The following is a 23249-nucleotide window of genomic DNA, read 5'->3' as shown; positions in this document are numbered from 1 at the left end:
CTTCCGAGGCCTCCCCCTTGGTAGGACACTTCGTTACTTTAAGTTGGGGATCCTCTTCCAGAGGCTGTTGGCCCAGATGACTTTTCTGTGCGGGCATCTGGGGCCCTCTCTTAACCACCGTGGCAATTGGTACACACATTTGTTCTTCGGCAATTCCCTCCTCCGAGGCCTCCCCCTTGGTAGGACTCTTCGTCACAAGTTGGGGATCCTCTTCCAGAGGTCGGTTGGGCAATTCCCCCTCCGAGGCCTCCCCCTTAGTTGGACTCTTTGTCACCTTCAGTTGGGGATCCTCCTCCGGAGATTGTTTGCCCTTTTCCTCTTCCGAGGCCTCCCCCTTGGTAGGACACTTCCTCACCTTAAGTTGGGGATCCTCTTCCAGAGGTTGTTGGCCCAGATGACTCTTCTGTGGTGGCATCTGGGACCCTCTCTTTACCGCCGTGGTGGTTGGTGCACACGTTTGTGGCATTGGGGCTGGAGCCAAGCACTCTGACGCTCTGTGGCCAAGTTGACAACAATGGTGGCATTTAATTGGGCCCCACGAGGAATGGAACCTAGTTACATCTCTAAACTTAGGAACCGTTTCATCACACTGCCTTGCTCTCCAACTTGCAGCTGCCCCCTTGGTAAACCCTTCTTCCATGGTGGAGATTGCTTCTCTGTAGGAAGGTGGAGTAAGAACCTTTTGGGGCATTGCAGATGCACCTTGTCCTGCTTCCCATCTTGCAGGCCTGGCTTTGGTAATCCCTTCTTCCATGTTGGTAATTGCTACTCTGTAGGAAGGTGGGGTAAGAACCACTTGGGGCCTTGCAGGCGCACATTTTCCCGCCATCCACAATGCAGGCCTCTGTTTGGTAATCCCTTCTTCCATGGAGATTTCTTCTCTGTAGGAAGGTCTGGTAAGAACCTTTTTGGGCCTTGCAGGGGAGACTGGAACCGGTGGGGAGGTCAATCCCTCGGTTGGCCACTGCCCAGCTTTCTGCCATGGTGCCATCTGCTGAGGGAGGGCAGGTGCCCACTGGCATCCCTCCCATCCATGACCTGGGGTTAAGACCCATCCCGGGGTTGCCTGCTTCACAGGTTGCAGCTCAACCAATGATGGCTGGCTAGGGGGTTTTATGTGCCAAGGACCCTCCTGCTGGCTTGGAGGAGTTATGGGCCAAGTAGGTGCCCTCTGCTGGCTTGGAGCATTTCCCCATGCTGATGGCAAAGGAGGTGGTAAGTAGCATCTCTTCCATCCAAGTCCTGGGAGGAAAGCCCAATTTACTGCCCAATTTGCTTCATTTACTGGTTGCAGCCCCATTTGTGGTGGCTTGCAAGTGACAGATGCTGGAAAAATCCCTTCTTCCTGCCTCCTTTGAAATTCCCATTTTGAAAGGGAATCTTTCTCCCAGCTAGTTGCAGGGTGATAAGCCATTTCATATATTGCCGTCTGGAAGGAGCCCAAACCTCTTTTCTAGGTTTTTTTTCCCCCAAACCTTGCTTCCAAGCTGGGGGGAAGGAGGGGGAGCATGCACTCACATTTTGCTGAAGAAGTACGTCTGCGACCTTCCTTCGTCTTGTCATGTCTCCTCCTGCATTCCTCCTGATGCAATTAAACTGGAAGCAGCATTCCATTGCCTTTGAAGTTCCGCACTCAGCTTATCACCAAAAGCTTTTCATTTATTCTTCGCTGATATTTACGCTGTCCCGGTCAGCATTGGGAATGCCGAGACCCCATCACCAGATCTTCCATCACCAGCCCTTCCCCCTTGAGAGGGGGAGGGTGCTAGTGAATTATTTTGAAGCCAGAGTTGGAATAATGTTAGGGTTCTAAATACCATGCAGAAATAAATCATTGTCCAAGGCAAAACATCCTTAAAGGTGCAATTTATTCCGCAGGCATGTTAGCACGGCTATGGAAATTCCAACTCTGGATTTACATCCTGTAAGTTCACCCAGTTGAAAGTTCATGATCTCTCCCCACACCCACAAATCCATCACATGTTCCAATCATCATCTTCCACGCTGGCATGTACACCCATCTTCTTCCGGCCAGGTGTCGAGATGCGGAGACAAAAGATGACCTTGGCTTCTATAAAAGAATGTCAACATACATTCCACAATCCTACTCCTTTCTATTCCCCCCTCCCAACTACTACACTAATGAAACAGCATAGAGAATTATTAAAAAGTGTGGCAGGCCAAAGATCCTAAAAAGAATATAATTACAGGCCTGACAGCCAGTTTGACATCCCTGAATTAGGACTTGGTTACAGTGGCCAGATGCTGAAGGTTCTTGGGAGCAAACAAAGCCGTCTTCCCTTTCTAACCACTATTCCTCTGTGACTGGTACCAATACTCCTTGACTTACACTTTTATTTACTAACATTTGAAGTTACAATGGCACTGAAAAACGTGACTTATGACCACTTTCCACACAACCATTGCATCTCTGTGGTCACATGATCAAAATTTGGATATTCGGTAACTGGTTCATATTTATGTTTGCAGGGCCCTGGGCTCATGTGATCATATTTTGCGATCTTCTGACAAAAAAAAAGTCAGTGGGGAATCTGGATTCACTTTACAACTGTGTTACTAACTTAATTGCAGTGATTCACTTAACAACTGTGGCAGGAATGGTTGTAAAAGGGGGAAAAAGTCACATAATAAATGTCTCACTTAGCAATTGAAATTTTGGGGTCAATTGTAGCCATAAGTCAAGGACTACCTGTAATTGAAGCATGTTGCCCATGACCTGGAGATCATATTTCATTCTCAAAAATAATAGCCCCTGCAAACCAGTCCGCCATGAAATTAACTTCTCTAAAGTAATTGAATTTAGTGGCCAACACAATATCTTTTTTTTTTTTTTCAAAAAGTTTTATTGGTTTTTTTAAAAACATTTATGCGGAAAAGGGTAAGTGGAATGGTTACAAATTTTGGCAGTTGCAAGTGTGGCAGACGCCCCCTCCCTCCAGACTCCTAGGTTACATCAAGATATCAAACCATAATACATAATCAAAAAAAAATCAGCATGTTAATTCTAGAAAAGATAATTTTCAATCAGTTTATATAGTTATAATATATAGTCTAGTTATAAATTCATTATTACTTTCGGTCTGTTTATAACATTGTGGTTTTCTTATTTATTTTTGTGATCTGAGCTTTCTTGGTGTTGCCCCTTCACCCCCCGCTGGCAGAGCTCCGGCCCCTCCCGTGTCCTGTATGACCGTTGTAGTGTCTTCTGTTTTTTCTAGGTTGGCTTTATTTTTTCCCATAAAGGCCTGTGCCTCTATGGGTGTGTTAATTCTGATTCTTGTCTCCTCCCAGAATATCAGCATACCTTCAGGCATCAACCATCTAAACCACACCCCCTTCTGGTATAATTTATTCGCCAATTGCGAATAGCTTTTCCTTTTTTCCCTAATTTTTTGGGGAATCTGCTTTAGAATGGTTATCTCCCTGTCATGGTATGTCAATGTTTGCCCCCTTTGTACACCCAGAATTTCATCTCTTGTGGTTTTCCTAAGGAATTTAATATGAACCTCCCTGGGTACATTATGTGTTCTGGCATATGCTGAATTCACTCTATAGGCTAGGTCTATCTCCCATTCCATCTGTTGTTTATCTTTGTGTATGTATTCAGCTAAAATATTAGTCATAATGTCCCTTATGTTTTCCCCATCTGCTTCTATTACATTTTGAAATCTAAGATAAAAGGACATTCTCTCAAACTCTGTTTTCATTTGTTGGATGTCGAGTTCTTTGTTCCCCTTCTGTAAAGCCTCCACCCCCCCCCCCTCGCCTCCGCCACCCCACCCTCCACAAGGTCCAGTCTCTGTGAGTTCTTAAAGATTTGGGCTTGATTCTCTTTAATTTCATCTTTCATTTCCCTTAACTGTTTCTTAATTTCCTCCTGGCCCTGTAAAATTTGTTGAAGCATTTGTTGAAAGTCTATCTCTGTAGTCTTGGGTTGCATCAGTTCTGTTATCTTTGACTGTGTAGCTGGACTAGACGTTGCGGACGTTGGAGCAGAAGTAGCAAAACCAGGCTTTCCAGGAGGTGGTCTTTTTGGAGACATGGTTTATAAAGCAAGGAGATCAGTCAAAGTAGAAACTGGGCAGCTGGAGAAGTAGAGCAGGCAGGCGAATTCAGAAGGTAGAGGATCCAAACAGATGGGGGTTTCTTTGGTCACTCTAGCGATAGATGAAAGTTTTTTCTCCAAAGAGTTCAGAAAATAACAATCCACAAGAGATTCCTCTGGGTGACTCGGAGACAAAGACCGGAAGCCTGAATTTTAAAGGTGGAGTCAGGTTTCACAGTTCATAAAGACAACGGAAGTGTGCCATCTTGCCCTGCCAGCTTTGGGCTCAGAGGCATAATAAAATTTTAAAAGTTCAGAAAGTTCTCAGTTCACCCATAAGTTCTAGAGCTAAGTCCAATGAAAGTCACTTTTATGAGGGTAAGACATCATTAGTTGGCTCTCCCCCCTCCTCCTTCCCCTGGGGGTGAAAGCAAAATCTTCTCAAGCCGCTTGTCCAAGGGAGGGGGGGAAATCCCCCTCCCTCTAGCCGCACCTCTAGCAGGAATCCGAAAGTTTAACTTTTTTTAAAAATGCTGAAAAGTCCATCAATTCAAGAAAGAGGGAGTGAAGAAGGGAAGCCTCTCACCATACTGCCGCTGCTTCGTTCAAGAGTGCGTTCTCCGATCGGCATGGAGCGAGACGCGCACACATGGGCGCCCTCCGAAACTGCTCCCCGGTGCCTAGAACGAAGCGGAGAAGCCCCCGCCAGCCGCCGCCGACGCCAGGACCCTCCGCGAGCCGTTCCCTCGGCAGGACGCCTCTCCGGGGCGTCCTGTGCCCCCCCAGAAGCGGGGGAAGCCCACCGGGAGAGCGGGAGCAGGCAAAGGCTTGCCTGTCGCCGTAGCCGCCGGAACCGGAAGTGCCAACACAATATCTTGTGGTAGTGAAGTTTAGGACTCTAGCTTTAAAAAGTCAGCTGAGAGGGATCATTGAGGTATATAAAATCACAGAAAGTCAGATATTTGTGCTCCCATTATATTGGTAGCCCACTTTTATACATTTTCTTTTCTACTTTTTTCAAATGACCAAGTGCGCACATTGTTTCAGACACAATATGTACCATATATAAGGACCTCTTTAGTTACAGATAGCTTACGCCCCATATCAGTTACTATATATGGAAACCTATGGATTTTTTTTGCCCAAAATACATATTACACTTAATTAAATGGAATTATATTTGTCATTTGGTTGGCCATTAACCCAGAACTCTTTCTAAAGTTTCCATAGCATCCTGTTTTTAATCACTTTGCATAGATTGCTGTCATCGCCAAATCTAACCTGCTTACTTGCTTATCCTAAATTCAAGGTAACTAAACAACTAGCTAAGAAGCAGTTTATATATTCTATACAGAATTTCAAGGACTCCATTTCCTACTTCCCTCCAGTAAGAAAACAGCCAGTAAATATTTACATTTTTCCTTTAACCAATTAGCAATCCATAAAAGGACATGGCTTTGTCAAATATTTTGAAAGACCAAGTGTACAAAATTGAACCCATTCTTCTACATCCACATGTCTATGTGGCCACTCTACCGGGGTTGGTGAGCTCTGTGCTAAAACCAAAACATACTTTAAAAAACAAGAACCAGAAAGTGCAAAGACATTTTTTAAAGGATTATCAAGTTATTCACTCTTGACCAACTTCCCAAGTATTCTTATAGCAAAAAATAATCTGCACCACTGGGAAGTATTATAATAATATGCACTGGGGCCAATCATTACCACATGGTCATTAACTACTATGAAAGGGAAAACTGGGCCTCTGCCATCAATTTAGTTCATTGTTATTAACTACATTTCAGTGAAAAATATCCAGGGATGAGATCCAAACAATCTTCTAGAGCAATCACCACAGGAGATATTAAGATGCTGCAGAGTAGGTGTTGGCAGCATTACTACATAAGATTGGCATGTTCTCTACTAGCAGATTGCAGCTTCCATCTATTGTCAAATGTAGAAATATATCCTATCATTTTATACGTACAGAATGACCTGTACAAATTATACACAATTTAGACTGCCAAATGAATTTATTAATATTTGAGAAAAATATCCACGGCAATCAATGATCTAATGCTGCTACTGACGTAAATGCTACTGCCCAAAGTAGAATTTTCTTCGTGATCCAAATAGCAGCCAGAGGCGGCAGAAGTGGGGGCAGTACTAATGCAGACGCAAAGGAATAATTTCGCCTCCCCCCTTCCACTAAAAGTAGGGAAATGCCAATTATGTAACTAACATCGCATCAAAGAGCTGGCATTTTGCCTCTTGCAGGACTTTTTTTGGTACTGTTTCCGAACATGTTCAGATACCAAATTTTGTTTAAAGAACCTAGCAATCCAAATAGCTGCAAAAAACTAGAAATAGTGTCAACATTTTTCAGTCATCCAATAATTCTTGAAATTTTCATGGTGGCAACAAAACAGTTTTACTGAACAGCAGTTACACAGAAAGAAGACAAACAAGTAAGGGATTTACAACAGTTTAAGGATGAAAAAGTTAAGATACTACAAAGCAGTCAATTCTGGACATTTATAGAGAAGCAGGCATAGAACATTGCCAATGGATAGCAACTATAGAGATTCTTAAGGCATCAGCTAAGCTTCATTTGACAATCTATGAGTAAATAATTGTGAAAAATGTTCCTATTGTTTACACATCTAGCAGGACCAAGATCAAGCATCAGCTTTCATTTGCCTTAGGTGGTACAGAGGGAAGTAGAAAAGCAGGGAAATATTAAGGGAGGCATTTTCTCTATGTCAGAGTCATGTCTCCAATGAGGAAAGTCTTCCAGCTTTGTATGAAATCACAAAGGCGTTTGGAGAAAGAACTATCAAATGATAGTTCAAAGCTCAGCTCCTCTCTGAGATCTTGCAGAAGCAGCACAGTAGATTTCCCATTTGCATTCAGAATTTTGTCAAAGAATGTATTCCACAAATCACCATTGGTGGTCCTAAACAAGAAGAAAAAAAACACTTTTTTGAGAATATTCTGCATACTGCCACTTTCAGATTCTTGTATAAATTTGTACTTTCTCAGTTGTCCTAGAATACAGCCCTAAAGTTCTCACCTAGATGTAAATGCTTTATTAATTTCCTAAACCACATTATGAGACCTATCTGGTTGCTAAATAAGATGAAATATAAAGGATCTTTGAAAGCACAAACCATTATATTTATGGATGTTATGCCTTCTACTCATTAAGAAAGAAAAATTAAAAGCTGGCACAAGAAGTAATGTATTTCTAAGCATGGATTGGATTCAGAGCACAAAATTAAGAGTTAATATAATTATGCACCTGTAGGATTTCATGAGTTCCAAAAAGTTTGTTCATTTCAAAGAGAAATACAAAATTTCAAATATTACAAACATATCTCAATTCAGAAACACAGTAAAAGCTCTGTAGATATTTCATAACAAATGGTCTAATTATCTAAAACTACAATACTGTAACTAGATACTGTAACTTTTTAAAAAATCTACTTTTGCCGTTTATTTCAGTTTTGTAGTATTTCACTGCATGTGTTTATTCAAAGGCAGGTTTTGATGCAGATAAACAGCTTCAAGAATGAACACTGATAAGTGCACCTTCCTAAAATAAACCATTCCCCCCCCCCCCGCCCACGTAAAATGAAGATTGTAAATGTGCTATATTTTGTTTCTACTGACTCGTTTTGGAAAGGGTGTGTGTGAGTAATAATACAAAATCACAATTGTACACACATTAAACATTGCCACAAAAATGCCATGTTGCATGTCTGTGCCTGCTGAAAGAAAGAGCAGGTCTCTTCTATTTGGTTAGCATGGAAATACAAGTCAGATTTTTTATTAGTTTTTGAAGTTATATTCTGCAAACAGGCCTAATAAGGAATTGAATTCCTTTACTCCAGGGCTGTCAAGCCCGCTGCCCGGATGCATCATATGCTGGCCACATCCACGCACAGTTTAGCGAAGGGGGGGGGGAGTTGTGATACATCACGTAACACCACGAGTTTGACACCCTTGCCTTTCTCTGTAATAATATACAGAATATAGAAATCAAGTGGATTAGAGGAAGGATAGAAAAATCTATTTCTTTCTCACCAAGCTGTCCTTTGCTTTCCAAAATTCTTGATTTGAACTATCAAATAGACTGCTGACCTCAAGAGGCTATGGTACATTCAGAAGTACAAACTATAAAACAGCAAAACTATTTCTCAATTTAAATAGAGTTGGGATTTGAATTTTTCCCCTATCAGGTCAAAAAACTTCATCTGAAGGACCGGAATAATTCATGTTGAAACAAAAAGCATGGTAATTCAAATTGTAAACCCACATGCAATGTAACGTAATGCAAATAAATGTATTATTTGAATTTTAGTGAACTAATGTGCCTAGACAGAAAAGAGAACATCACTGGGAACACTTTAGTTAGATTTATCTAGCTGAAAATATTCCATCTGTGCAATATAAGTAACAATTTAAAGACTGGAATAAGGTGTTCCTGCACACGTGCAAATATTTCAATTGAGATTCTGAACAGTCTGATCGCCAGAAATATTCTGCTTATATCTGCTTGAAAACTCATCATATGCGTTTCATTAGCCAGTTCAATGAAGCTGTTGATGCACATTCATCTATTTAAAGCTCACTCATAAAAAGAAATGCTATAAAAAGGCAACCTTTTTTTTTAGAATGCAACAGATAAATCTATCTACAAAACTGGGTAATTTAATTTTTCAAATATGGGTTGTGATGACTTATAGCGCTAAGAAAGAAACCTATGGGAAATAATTTATACACTCCCTTAATTGCATAGTTGATAAAAATAAGTACTCTAAAATAAAGTTAAAGGCAAATAAGTATATAAACCGACAATTTAATACATTGTAGATCAGAAAGGATTCAGTAGGATAGCTCTTGGTAAATCTCACAGTGGCTTAAATCAACCAAGAAAGGGCTATATAATACAGATATTCCAGATTTCATGAGACTATTCTGAATCCCAACATGTGATAAAAAGGGAAGTAGAATTCAGACCAAATGTAATGATTAACTGAATCAATCAGTCTAGAGCCGAGGGAGTTCACTGTTCCTCAGATACCCGGGTGTGAGTCCCTTGGTGTGAAATGGGGCCCAGGGAGGCAGTGGGGTTTGCTGATTGTATACTTGGCTCCTCGCTATACATCAGCGGCCCTGCCCGAGCTCCTCGAGCTGATCTCGGAGACGGCGGTTGAGATCCCCAAGCTTGTGGTTATGGGGGATTTCAACCTGCCGTCAACGGGAGCAGCATCTGAGGTGGCTCGGGAGTTCATGGCTTCCATGACAGCCATGGACCTGACCCAATTAATTCAGGGCCCCACACACGAAGGTGGCCACACACTGGACCTTGTTTTTGTATCTGGGCAGTGGATGAGTGATCTGGGAATAGGGGATTTAGCTGTTACACCCCTGTCATGGTCAGATCACTCATGTCTCCGGCTGGACTTCCCTGGCGCTACCCCCCACCGCGAGGAGGCGGGACCAGACGGTCCAAGCTGGTACCGCCCCAAGCACCTGATGGAGCCAGATAGGTTCCAGACGGAACTTGGGCCATTACCTGTAGCCCTGACCCGCGCTCGGTCGGAGGACCTAGCGGCCGCCTGGAATAGGGCGGCGGCTGGGGCCTTGGACCGGGTTGCGCCTTTGCGACCTCTCCTGCGGCGACCCACCTGAGCTCCTTGGTATACCGAGGAGTTGAGGTTGATGAAGCGCCATAGGAGACGTCTAGAGAGCAGGTGGAGGTCCTCACGCTCCGAATCTGATCGAACACAGGTAAGAGCCTATTTACGGACCTACCTTGTGGCATTGAGAGCGGCCAAACGTAGATATTATGCCGCTCTTATTGCATCTGCTGATAACCGCCCTGCCGCCCTGTTTAGGGTGACCCGCTCCCTCTTATCACAGAGGATGCAGGGGGCGCCCTTGCAGGGCAGAGCAGAGGAGTTTGGGGAATATCTGCAGGACAAAGTCGCTCAGATCCGGAGCGGATGGGCCCCCTTCAGTGGACCGGACGGGCCGCCAACACCGAGTCTTGTGAGACCATTCTGGGAGGAGTTTGATTCTGTTGCCCCCGAGGATTTGGACAGGTTGCGTGGACGGCTGCGACCCACCACATGTTTAATGGACCCGTGTCCCTCCTGGTTGGTACTGGCATCTTGGGAGGTGACCCGAGGCTGGCTTCTGGGCCTGGTGAATGCCTCATTGGGTGAGGGATCCTTACCAACCGCCTTGAAGGAGGCGGTGGTGAGGCCCTTACTTAAGAGGCCTTCACTCGACCCAACGGAGCTAGCTAATTATCGTCCAGTCTCCAACCTTCCCTTTCTAGCGAAGGTTGTCGAGAATGTGGTGGCGCAGCAGTTTCCACGACACCTCGACGAATCCGATTATCTAGACTCACGCCAGTCCGGCTTCCGACCCGGGCACAGCACGGAGACAGCCTTGGTCGCGTTGGTCGATGATCTCTGGAGGGCCAGAGATAGAGGTTGTTCCTCTATCCTGGTCCTATTAGACCTCTTGGCGGCTTTTGATACCATCGACCATGGTATCCTATTGCACCGGTTGGAGGGGATAGGAGACGGAGGTACCGTTTTGCGGTGGTTCGGCTCCTACCTCTCCGACCGGAAGCAATGTGTGCTGACAGGGGGGCAGAGGTCGACCCTGAGGCCACTCACTTGTGGGGTGCCACAGGGGTCGGTCCTCTCGCCTCTCCTGTTCAACACATATGTGAAGCCGCTGGGTGAGATCATCCGTGGTTTTGGGGTTGAGTACCACCTGTACGCTGATGATACTCAGCTGTACATTTCAACCCCAAACCACCCCAACGAGGCTGTCGAAGTGATGTCCCGGTGTTTGGAAGCCGTCGGGGTCTGGATGGGGGACAACAGACTCAAACTCAACCCCTCCAAGACTGAGTGGCTGTGGCTACCGGCACCTTGGTTCAGCCAGCTGATTCCATCGCTGGCCATAGGGGGCGAACAATTGCCCCCTGTGGAACGGGCGCGCAATTTGGGCGTCCTCCTTGATGCCCGGCTGTCAATGGATGACCATGTGGCAGCCGTGGCGAGGGGGGCGTTCCACCAGGTTCGCCTGGTGCGCCAATTGCGCCCCCTACTGGACCGGGATGCCCTACGCACGGTCACTCATGCGCTGGTGACGTCCCGCCTGGACTACTGCAACGCTCTCTACATGGGGCTGCCCTTGGGACGCGCCCGGAGACTGCAGTTAGTTCAGAACGCAGCCGCGCGGGCTGTGATGGGGAGTACTAGGTACTCCCACGTAACACCTCTCCTGCGCGAGCTGCACTGGCTACCTGTGGTTTTTCGGGTGCGTTTCAAGGTCCTGATTACCATCTTTAAAGCGCTCCATGGCACAGGACCTAGTTACTTGCGGGATCGCATCCTCCCACATACATCCCTGCGGCCAATTCGCTCACACAGGGAGGGGCTTCTCCTGGTGCCGTCCACTAGGCAATGCCAACGGGCGACACCAAGGAGTAGGGCCTTCTCTGTGATGGGCCCAACCCTCTGGAATGACCTCCCCCCGACATCAGAACCACCACTGACCTCCGCTCCTTCCAGCAAAAATTGAAGACTCACCTGTTCCGATTAGCGGGCCTGGCATAATTACAACTGTTCCTCCTGGTAAACGTACTATTTATTTATTTATTTATTTATTACTTGAACTTATTAGTCGCCCCCTCTCCCCACAGGGACTCGGGGCGACGTACAAAAGTATTATATAGCGTACAGAGGAGGTAAGAATAAATAAATAAGTTACAATACCTAAAAAAGTTAAAACCCCAGTGAAATTAACCCTTAAAAACTAAAATTACCAATTAAAAATGCCCTGGGCTGGAGAGGTTGTAGTATTATGCCAGGTCAGCTAGTCGAAACAGGTAGGTTTTCAGCTTCATACGGAAGGAGCGAAGGTCGGTTGTTGTCCTGATGTCTGGGGGGAGGTCATTCCAAAGGGTGGGGCCCACTACAGAGAAGGCCCTACTCCTGGGCGCTGCCCTCTGGCACTCTCTGGAGGACGGCACCCGGAGTAGTCCCTCTCTGTGTGAGTGGACGGGTCGCAGGGATGTATGGGGCAGGACGCGATCCCGCAGGTAACTAGGCCCTGTGCCATGGAGCGCTTTGAAGGTGGTAACCAGCACCTTGAAGCGCACCCGGTAGGCCACAGGAAGCCAGTGCAGCTCGCGCAGGATAGGTGTTATATGGGAGAACCTCGATCTCCCCATAATTACCCGCGCGGCTGCATTCTGGACCAACTGCAGTCTCCGGGGGCACCTCAAGGGGAGCCCCATGTAGAGAGCATTACAGTAGTCCAGGCGAGACGTCACCAGCGCGTGAGTGACTGTGCGCAAGGCCTCCCGGTCCAAAAGGGGCCGCAATTGGCGCACCAGGCGAACCTGGTGGAACGCCCCCCTCGCCACGGCTGCCACATGATCTTCCATAGACAGCCGGGCATCAAGGAGGACGCCCAAATTGCATGCCCCTTCCACCGGGGCTAATTGATCATCCCCGATGGCCAGCGATGGCATATGCTGGTTGAACCGGGAAGCCGGAAGCCACAGCCACTCTGTCTTGGAGGGGTTGAGCCTGAGCCTGTTGTCATCCATCCAGACCCGTACGGCTTCCAGACACCGGGACATCACTTCAACAGCCTCGTTGGGGTGGTTTGGGGTGGAAATGTACAGCTGAGTGTCATCAGCGTACAGATGGTATCCCACCCCAAAACCACGGATGATCTCGCCCAGCGGCTTCATATATATGTTGAACAGGAGAGGAGAGAGGATCGACCCCTGTGGGACCCCACAGATAAGGGGCCTCGCGGTCGACCTCTCCTCTCCTGCCAACACACATTGCGTCCGGCCAGAGAGGTAGGAGCGGAACCATCGTAATACGGTGCCTCCGACCCCCAACCCCTCCAGACGGCGCAATAGGATACCATGGTCGATGGTATCGAAGGCCGCCGAGAGGTCTAATAGGACAAGGATGGAGGAACAACCCCCATCCTTTGCCCTCCAGAGATCATCCACCAACGCGACCAAGGCTGTCTCCGTGCTGTGACCGGGTCGGAAGCCGGACTGGCGCGGGTCTAGATAATCAGCTTCCTCCAGGTGGCGCGGAAACTGCTGAGCCACCACACTCTCAACAACCTTCGCTAAGAAAGGAAGGTTGGAGACAGGACGGTAATTTGCTAGCTCCGTTGGGTCCAGAGAAGGCTTCTTGAGCAGGGGCCTCACCACCGCCTCTTTCAAGGCGGTTGGTAAAAGGCCCTCACCCAGCGAAGCGTTCACCAGCCCCAGTAGCCAGCCTCGTGAGCCCTCCCAGGAGGCCAGTACCAAACAGGAGGGACACGGGTCCAATAAACATGTGGTGGCTCGCAGTCGCCCGCGCAACCTGTCCAAATCTTCGGTGACAACAGGGTCAAACTCCTCCCAGCATGGTCTCTCAAGACTAGCCTCAGACGTCCCCACTGGAGCACTGAGGTGGGTCCATCCCCTTCGGATCCGATCGATTTTATCCTGCAGGAACTCTCCAAATTCCTCTGCCCGGCCCAGCAATGGGGGGTCCCGCTGCCCCTGTGACAAAAGGGAGCGGGTCACCCGAAACAGGGCGGCAGGGCGGTTCTCTGCGGACGCTATAAGGGTGGCACAATACTGACGTTTGGCCACTCTTATTGCCACAAGGTAAGTCCTTACGTAGGCTCTTACTTGTGCTCGGTCGGATTCGGAGCGGGAGGACCTCCACTTGCTCTCTAGGCGTCTCCTAAGGCGTTTCATCGCCCTTAGCTCCCCGTTAAACCAGGGGGCCCGGGTAGATCGTGGCCGTCGGAGAGGCCGCAAAGGCGCCACCCGGTCTAAGGCACCGGCGGCCGCATTATTCCACGCGGCTACCAGGTCCTCTGCCCGGGGGCGGGGCAGGTCTGCAGGAGGTGGCCCAAGATCTGCCTGGAACCTATTAACCTAATAACCTATTAACTGGTTATTTTAGGGGTATTGTTTTTAATTTAATTTGTGTGTGTCTTAGGGGTTTTAAAATTATATTTATATATACTGGCTAACTGTACAGTTCTTTTTAATTCTATTTTTAACCTCCTCCATAGTTAACTGTACATATTTAATTCTTCTATTTATTGTATTTTGATATATTCTTTGCATGGACTGTACACCGCCCCGAGTCCCTTTTGGGAGAGGGGGCGGTCTAGAAGCACAGTAAAATAATAAATAATAATAATAAATCAATCAATCAATATCTTTTCTATCCTCTGGAGAACTGATGGTAATATACTTATATTATTCCATGAAATGTGTTAGATCAGAGTTCCCCAACCTCTCCAGCTTTGCAGACTAGCGGGAGGGGTGGGTGGGTAGAAAGGGGATAGTTCCGTGTGAGCAAATATGCACACATGCAGCTCCCTTTGCACGAGTGGAGGCACGCTTGCCTGCTGCTTGCACAAATGGAGCATGTGCGCATACGCTTGCCTGCTGCACATGCCAATGGGGGATACATGCACATACTCACCCACCACTTCCATAACCCAGTTCCAAATGGCTCAAAGCCTGGTAGTGGGCCCCAGCTCGGGGGTTGGGGACCCCTGTGTTAGATAACAGTAAATCCCTCAAAAACAGTCTGCCAGCTTTACAATTAAATCCAATGATTTCCATTACCATCAGCTCTCCTATTTGTCCACCATAAACCTCAAAATCAAATCTCCAATTCACTTTTCTAAACCATCTACACTGTTTTTCTTGCACTCCATCCTCATCCAATTGTTATGTTGTTTTCTCTCCAGAGATCAAGTCTCCTGGAAAGATACATATTCACACTCATCGTCCTCAAGGTTAAGAGCCTCAGCAGGACATTTGTAAGTGGGAAAGGCAGCTGGTTCAAATTACAGTTCTCAGAGATATCATTTAAAAAATAGCCCATATATTACTGGTAGTTCTGTGAATATTTTTTAAAAGTTTTTTTTTAAAAAAAAACATTTTCTCTCAATTATAAATAAAATTATTACATATTATATAGCTTGCAGAAAGGAAGGATTAATATTGCAATCATAATGACCAGCTGTCTGCAAGAAATATAAATCCTTCCATTCCCGACCTTCCAGGCAGAACTGAAGAACCTTCTTGGATGAGAAGTGAAACATCTTCAAAAGAAAAAATGAAGTCCGGATGCCTCACAGAAAAAGCACTTTTGGGTCACATATACATATATTCAGGACCACATGTGGTTGTCACAATTACTTAACTAATTAACATGTTATTCTGATTTAAATATGTCATTCCTCTCAATTAATGGTATCATTTCTGTCATGGTGAATCTAGAATGGAAACAAAAGGCACAGTCTTTGAAATGCTAAAAACTTACTGAGATAAATCTCTATTAGTTTTCCATCTGTCTTCTTCCCAATGAACTTGCAGGTATTCCCCAAACAAAATCAAATGGGCAATGTTTCCAATGCCAAGCATGTCCACCTGGAATGATTGAAGGATTTCTGTGTTAATAATAATGACTTGTAATTTCATAATCTTTAATCAATCGAGTCATATAATGAAAAAAATAATCTCTTTGGAAGCAGCTTATTCCAGAAACATTACATCAACTTCAAATGTATTGTTTCTGGGGTTTTCTAGTAAATTATCCCCCCAAAATTAAATATTTTTAAAATAAGAGTTACCAAGAAAAATGGTTTTTTTTTTTACCTGATGTACTGAGGTGTTTTCATTAAAGATTTGCTGTCCAATCTGGGTCTGAGTTATTGGGAAGCTTTTTAGTGAATTCTCAGTTGGCTGTCGTTGTAAATCTAGGCTGTGAGAGAAATCTACTATCTTCAGAATTTTGTAAGTCTGCTCCATGGCAAATGAATTGTACATTCTGAAAGAGACCACATTTGCAGTTTAATTGAATGGTTACAGTATTTTCACATGCCCGTCTTATTGCTTCCCTCTAGTGTTGGCACTAAAAAGTTGCTTCATTCTTAACAGTGTACTTGATGTGAGGATAATAAAAGCAAGTGGTTGGAGGAAGGATGGGTGTATATGCATGCATGTGAAACCATACTGGCTGTTTTGAGTAAAAAAAGAGCCATCACATGAGTCTTGTCTCTTCTTGTTGCTTCTAAAAGATGAAGGATGAGTGTCTGAAATGGAGACCCTCTCTATTCATGAAAGCCAGCTATGTGATCAAAGTCATGAAAATCAGCTCTTTAGTTAGCAAAGAATATTTATAGGTTAAGGGTTTTCTTCGACTGAAGATTTAATCTTCTACAAATGAAAGGCAAAGAAGAGTCTACGGCTACCATACTGGCCTGGAATAAGGGCCACTTAATTCCATAGGGCATTGCAGAATAATTTATCTTTGCCACCCTTAGATGTCCACCGCGTTTATGTAGGTGCACGAAAGAGTAGTTTAAATAGAAAATGTTTTGTATGTGCATATATACATATAAGAAATAAAATCTTCACACCGATGCTTTATTTTACAACAGGCAGTAAATTGTACTCAGTCAATACTGATTTTTTTGCCCTGAACCTCCTTTTTCTGGAATGAGATCTCTGGGCAATGAAACTCATTTATACATTTGTGGTCTTCAGCATTGTTCGAACAGTACTTGACACAACAGTACTTATAATTTTTCTTCCATGTAATCTTTGTGTAGGATTATGTTAGTTAGGGAAGAGGGGAAGTATCTTAAATTCAGGATTATCTTTCTTTTCAGTAAATACAGTTCTGCTAGATCTTCACTCAGCCCTAAGTTTTCATAGTGCTTGTTCTATTACCAGAAACAGATAATATATAGAACAGATGGCAGTTCCTTTAAAATGGTCATAAAATCACTATATTTGTAGCATAAAAATATAAAGGCAACATGCCTGTGACTGACCACCTTTGGAATGCTATTAATTATATTTATTTTTAATATTTAAAATAAAATGGCAAATAGATTCTTTTGTAGCAAGCTATAAAACAGTATATAAACACCAAAGTTAATGTGACACGTTTGAAAGTAATCGTTCATTATAGTGCAACCCCAGTTTATTGTTTCATTTTAATATCTTCAACTACAGAGGTCCGCAAATTATGTTTGAAGACTTTAGCACAAATTGGGATCATCATCAGAAAAAAAGTTGAATACATATGAAGAAGTCTAGAAAGGAGGATATGGGAGGATATCTGTTAAAGGACAGGGCTGGACCAGATACTTCCCAGCTATATATATATATTCTCACCCTTAAAAACAGAACTCCATTTGCCAAATTTAAATGGAGAAATCATATATGTAAACAATGGCCTGAAAACTGAATAGCATATAATATATATATATTTCTACTATGCCAGACTTCCTTTAGTTACATTAATCCAATTCTCAATATGCATTACCTCTTTTGGTGTAACAGTGCAACCCATAAAAATGGCATTACAATTAAAATCACAAAGCAGCTGGGTTCATATTGTACTAATCATGGAATAAACTATAATATATTAAACAAAATCACATTATGATTTATTCCTGTTTGTGTGTATTGTGATTTTGTAAGTCATAGTTTATGACTTAGCAATTTATGAAAACTTTTCAATTGTGTTTTTTCTGTAAACAATAATCAAGCAAATCATGGTTTACCACAATGTATAAAAGTTCTTTTCCTAATACAAGTTTTTCCCCTCTTTACAATTGTTACATGACACTCAGTTCTCAATAAACTAGAATATTAATGATTACACCTATATGTTTGTGACCAATAACACTGAAGTCACTGATGGCTCCAAATTATTAGAGTAAGGTTCTACATTTAGGCAACAAAAATGAAATGCACAGGTACAGAATAGGTGGTACCTTGCTCAACAGTAATAACTGTGAAAGGGATCTTGGAGTTCTTGTGAACAACCATTTAAATATGAGCCAGAAGTGTGCAGCAGCTGCCAAAAAAGCCAACACAGTTCTAGGGTGCACCAACAGAGGGATAGAATCAAGATCACGTGAAGTATTAATACCACTTTATAATGCCTTGGTAAGGCCACACTTGGAATACTGCATTCAGTTTTGGTCTCCATGATGTAGAAAAGATGTGGAGACTCTAGAAAGAGTGCAGAGAAGAGCAACAAAAATGATTAGGGGACTGGAGACTAAAACATATGAAGAACGGTTGCAGGAACTGGGTATGTCTAGTCTAATGAAAAGAAGGAGCAGGAGTGACATGACAGCTGTGTTCCAGTATCTCAGGGGCTTCCACAAAGAAGAGGGAGTCAAACTATTCTCCAAGGCACCTGAGGGCAGAACAAGAAGCAGTGGGTGGAAACTAATCAAGGAGAGAAGCAACTTAGAACTGAGGAGAAACTTCCTGACAGTTAGAACAATTAATCAATGGAACAGCTTGCCTCCAGAAGTTGTGAATGCCCCAACACTGGAAGTCTTTTAAGAAGATGTTGGATAGCCATTTGTCTGAAACGGTATAGGGTTTTCTGCCTAAGCAGGGGGTTGGACTAGAAGACCTCCAAGGTCCCTTCCAACTCTGCTATTGTATTGTATTGTAAATGGATTGGTGACCTTACAAATCCTAAGTACAAGTTAGGACAGAATACAATCAAACTTGAATTTACTGACCCAAGTGTCCATACGGTCTTTATTCCAACACCAATTTAGGATTAATTATTGTAGTGCTCTTATTTTTTGTTCCTCAGTGACATATTTTACTCAAAATCAAACTTGCATCTACTTGGAGTACTATTTTGAACAGTGCCAGTCCAGAAGCACAATGTTTGAGGTCAATAAACAAAGGTAGCCAACCTGTCTCCCAAGAACAATGTTTCCGTATTCAGATTCCCGTGGATTATTTCTGCTTTATGCAATTTTTCCACCACTTCTAAGAGGTTGTAAACGATCAGCAGTATCACTTCTTGAGGGATAACTTTATCATGCTGGATCATATCCTGTGGGACGGGAGAATAAAAACTAGGCATAAGCAATTTTTCTATCATTCTGATCCCAACTCAGTTAATTAAATCTTGGAAATATCATGCCTATTTTTCAAACTTCTTAGTCATATACCTTTCTTTTTATTTTGCATCATCTTCTTCCGTTCCAATTCTTTATACAGCTATTTTACTTACATATGAAGATAAGTGTGCATAATTTGTTCAACTTTTACTCCTTCAACAATGAACATACTGACCTGAACAGTGAGAGAGCGTACTATCTCATGGAGAGTCACACAGCCATTGTGATATAAGAAACAAGTGCAGTGACTAAAATTCTGGTCAAATTCATCACCTAGGCGCTCTTGAAGTACCAATAATATGTAGAAGTCCCATGGCACAGGCTCAGAATGCACCTGCATAAAGAATATTTACAACTATGACTTCCTAATATTCAAACTTCAACAGTTATGCTTATCCAAATTTAAGTGATCATTCTGTTATCTGATAATGTACAAATTATAGCTAATGTACACAGCCCAGTTACTTGCTTGTGAGAGAGCCGGTTGTATAAATTAGTTAAACGTGTAAATAAATGGCATGCTTAGGTAGCAGATAAATTTGAGCCAATATGGCGGATCTCATCATAGCAGTACCATGCATATATTGCAGTTTCACCATGGAAAAGTATTCTATTATGAGCATTGGACTTCACTGCTTTTAGAAAATCTGAAAACACTGCCTAATTCCACCCAAGAAATAGGGGTGGGATGAGCAGTCAAAATTGTATTAGAGTGGTCCACACCATGCAGGGAAACTACATACAGATTGGATTAAAAAGAATTGGTTATATCTAACAGTATCATTCTGCTAGCAAAACATTCTTTGCAACTATGTCTTTCTGAAGAGAGGAAAATGCTCCCTAGATAACATCCGGGATACATTTCAGGCAGACAGAACATTAGGAAGCTTCATTCTGTTTTTCTTATGCTTCAGAATTAAAATACAATTTTATTTCAACTTATTTTCAATGAATGATTACTTTTAAAAAAATAATAGCATTACTGTTCATCTTAAGGCAGTAATAAAAAAATTGGGGTTTTTGCTGCCTTTCTACTTTTTTAGGGTGACAATCTATGTGTTTTTAACTGCTGTTCAAATAGAGTACATTTTTGTTTTTAATTAGAAAATAATCTTAGGGGCTTGGGTAATTTGTCATTTTAGAACAGAAGCAAGAGAACTGCATTGCAAATTAAAGCGATAGGTTGAAGGGCTTCATAAGTGTTTAATAAACATATGGGAGTATGAAAGTTAAAGGATGATCAAAATAAAATAACTATACCTTTATTAAAAATGCTGAATCCTTATTTGCGACGTTAGTTGATACAGCAGAGAATATCTTGTCTTGTTCACTTATCAAATACTCATGAGTAACATGATAAGTAGTATTTCCTGTTGAAAAAGAATTGTTTGCAAAAACAAATAATTACTAGAACATTTCATGTTCTTCAGATCTTTACACATTTAGAAATAATATTTAGGCATATGAACATTTAATTCTAAAAAACCCTACATCACTACACATCTCTAGAGTTGATGTGGTTGTTGATTAATCTGGAATTATTGGGAGGATAGTACAATGAATTGCATGTGGAGGATTGCATAATAATCAATAGCACTACTTGCATATTTATTTGTACTGTGCAATGTTTCAGAAAGGCTTTGAAAAAAGTACTTCAAACTTCACATGCCTGCGATTAATTAAAGCAACAGACTTTTTTCAGACATCTGCATGAGCACAAACTTGTCCCTGCTTTGAAAGCTGCATTAAAGAGGCAGCTTCTTACAGTAGCATTTTTTCCTTCAGGCTTACAAGACAATTTGTAAAAAGCTAGAATCCTTTAAATCAGTGGTTCTCAACCTGTGGGTCGGGACCCTTTTGGGGATCAAACGACCCTCCCTTTCACAGGGGTCGCCTAAGACCATCGGAAAACACATATTTTCGAAAAAAATACAAAAAACATAAAATAATTTTATGGTTGGGGGTCACCACAACATGAGGAACTGTATTAAAGGGTCGCGGCATTAGGAAGGTTGAGACCCACTGCTTTAAATAATAGTAGGAAAGCACTATGTTTTCCCAAGATTAGAAGCACATCTCCTAAATTATTTTCAATCACACACAACTCTTATTTGGACAGTTGCCAGCTGTAAATGTAACCTTTTGATGGCACTGATATTTTCTATAGTAGTTTAATAGGATAAATGTATTAAATGTGACAAGACAAACAGCTGAATTCCTTGGCCAACTTTTGTGATTCCCTGTATCACTCTAAGGCAGAGGTCTTCAAACTTGGCAACGTTAAGACTTGTGGACTGAAGTCCTCAAGTCTTAAACTTGTCAAATTTGGGTACCCTTGCTCTAAGGATTAACTCAAGAGGAAAAAAAGAAGCAACTGAAATATAAGGCATAATCAATTAGATTCAAATAAACCATTCAGGGTTCACAAATTACACTTCATCAGGTTTGTTAAAGATCAGCATCCGCATGATAACATGGTAAGTTAAAACTGAGATAAAGTACAAAAAACCTAATACAATTTTAGCTTAAGTAGCAGACTAGACCTGGGTTGTGCAATTTAATCCAAGGTCCAACTACTTATTTGAAATTGAAAAGAATAACAAATCACTTTTCAATCTTGCCTGAAATCCTAATCAAGTCTTCTTTTTTCTATTGGCTCTCTGGGCATATAAGACTAGTCTGTTATTTAAAGGGCCAGATACTCCCCACCTAGGGTAAATTTAGTAACCTAGTTAAGCATCACAATAATACACAATAACATTGAATGCTTACAATATTTTTTCAATTCACACAGAATTTATAATGAATTCAAAGTGAACTAGAAGAAAAGATATATATGCTGGCTTAATGAGGTTCCCAACACTTTATGTATCACAATGCAGGAATGATATATTTTCTATCTCGGAAGCAGTCTTTTGCCTTTCTGTACTGTTTATGACATCACTAGAGCAGAAGAGACTATTTTTTGTTTTAGAAACCCAGCATGAAAAAATAAAATTGACCTAGTGCAGTGATTGCGAACCTATGGCAAGCGTGCCACAAGTGACAAGCGGAGCCATTTGTCAGGGCATGTGCGGGCTGGCCAGCTGAGTTCACCCTTTTAAAAGCTATTTTTCGCCTTCCCCAGACTCCAGAGGCTTTATAGGAGCCTGGGGAGGGCGAAAAGAACCTCCCCCACCCCCCCGGAGGCCCTCCGGAGGCTTCCGGGTCCATCCGGAGGCTTCCCTGACGCCTTCGGAGCACTTAAAACCACCCTCCGAGCAAACCGGAAGTGACTTCCGGGTTGCTTGGAGGGTCGTTTTAAGCATTCCGAAGGCTTCAGGGACCGTCCGGAGGCTTCCCTGACGCCTTCGGTGCGCTTAAAACCACCCTCCGAGCAAACCGGAAGTCACTTCTGGTTTGCTCGGAGGGTGGTTTTAAGGGTTCCGAAGGCTTCAGGGAAGCCTCCGGACGGTCCCTGAAGCCTCCGGAGGGCCTCCGGGGGCGGGGGAGGCTCTTTTCGCCCTCCCCAGGCTCCTATAAAGCCTCTGGAGCCTGGGGAGGGCGAAAAAAGCATGTAAAAATGGGGGGGGTCGCGCGTTGTGCGCGTTATGGGTGCGGCACACCGCACATGACCCCCCTGCGCTCCCCCCACTTGTGGCACGCGAGCCAAAAAAGGTTCGCCATCGCTGACCTAGTGGAACCAGACTAAAGCAGGGAGGATCTTAGCAAGGTTCAAGTCACTCTTTCTGACCTTTCATTCCACCAAGCTAACAAAAGATTAAACAATTCCACTTCATACATTGTAAGGGGACTGCAAATGTGGGGTTACACGCTGCCCATGGCTTTTCCACTCTCCCTCTAGACTTTCTTATTAAAACGTATTAAAAAATTATACCATAACAAGACTATAATAAGTCTCACCCAAATTAACTTCTTTTTCCAATTCTATCCAAGGCATAATCTGATCCTCCTGTTCAAAGCCAAATGCCTCGGTCAAGAAATCTGGAAGAGGTTGCAACATCTGTTTGCGTTGTTCAGCATTCTGCAAACCCTCAGAAGAGTCATCTAAAAAACAAACAAACCCCAAACCATAATTTGTCAGATAACAATTCCATACAGCATAGTAATTTTCCTCTATAATAATTACATAGAGGCTGTACCACTTCTTCCA

General features: G+C 43.3%; 1 protein-coding gene across 2 annotated transcripts in view; it reads right to left on the bottom strand.

Annotated features, from left to right (window-relative positions):
* Nucleotides 1-6472: 6472 nt before the first annotated feature.
* The window catches only part of BUB1B (BUB1 mitotic checkpoint serine/threonine kinase B), a 32027-nt gene continuing 15250 nt past the window's right edge, over nucleotides 6473-23249 (bottom strand). For both annotated transcript variants that reach the window (XM_081934226.1, XM_081934227.1), the window contains exons 17-23: nucleotides 23000-23143; nucleotides 20357-20466; nucleotides 19272-19430; nucleotides 18887-19029; nucleotides 15804-15975; nucleotides 15469-15575; nucleotides 6473-7022 (exon numbers count right to left, since the gene is read on the bottom strand). In XM_081934226.1, coding sequence (XP_081790352.1) covers nucleotides 6824-7022; nucleotides 15469-15575; nucleotides 15804-15975; nucleotides 18887-19029; nucleotides 19272-19430; nucleotides 20357-20466; nucleotides 23000-23143 — 1034 coding nt within the window. In that variant the 3' untranslated portion in view covers nucleotides 6473-6823. The remainder of the gene's footprint in view (nucleotides 7023-15468; nucleotides 15576-15803; nucleotides 15976-18886; nucleotides 19030-19271; nucleotides 19431-20356; nucleotides 20467-22999; nucleotides 23144-23249) is intronic.

This window comes from Natrix helvetica, assembly GCF_964273705.1.
Source record: "Natrix helvetica genome assembly, chromosome: 1".
Classification (NCBI taxonomy): Eukaryota; Metazoa; Chordata; class Lepidosauria; order Squamata; family Natricidae; genus Natrix; species Natrix helvetica.
Note: the sequence above shows the minus strand (reverse complement) of the source record. Positions and strands in the feature narration are given on the sequence as shown.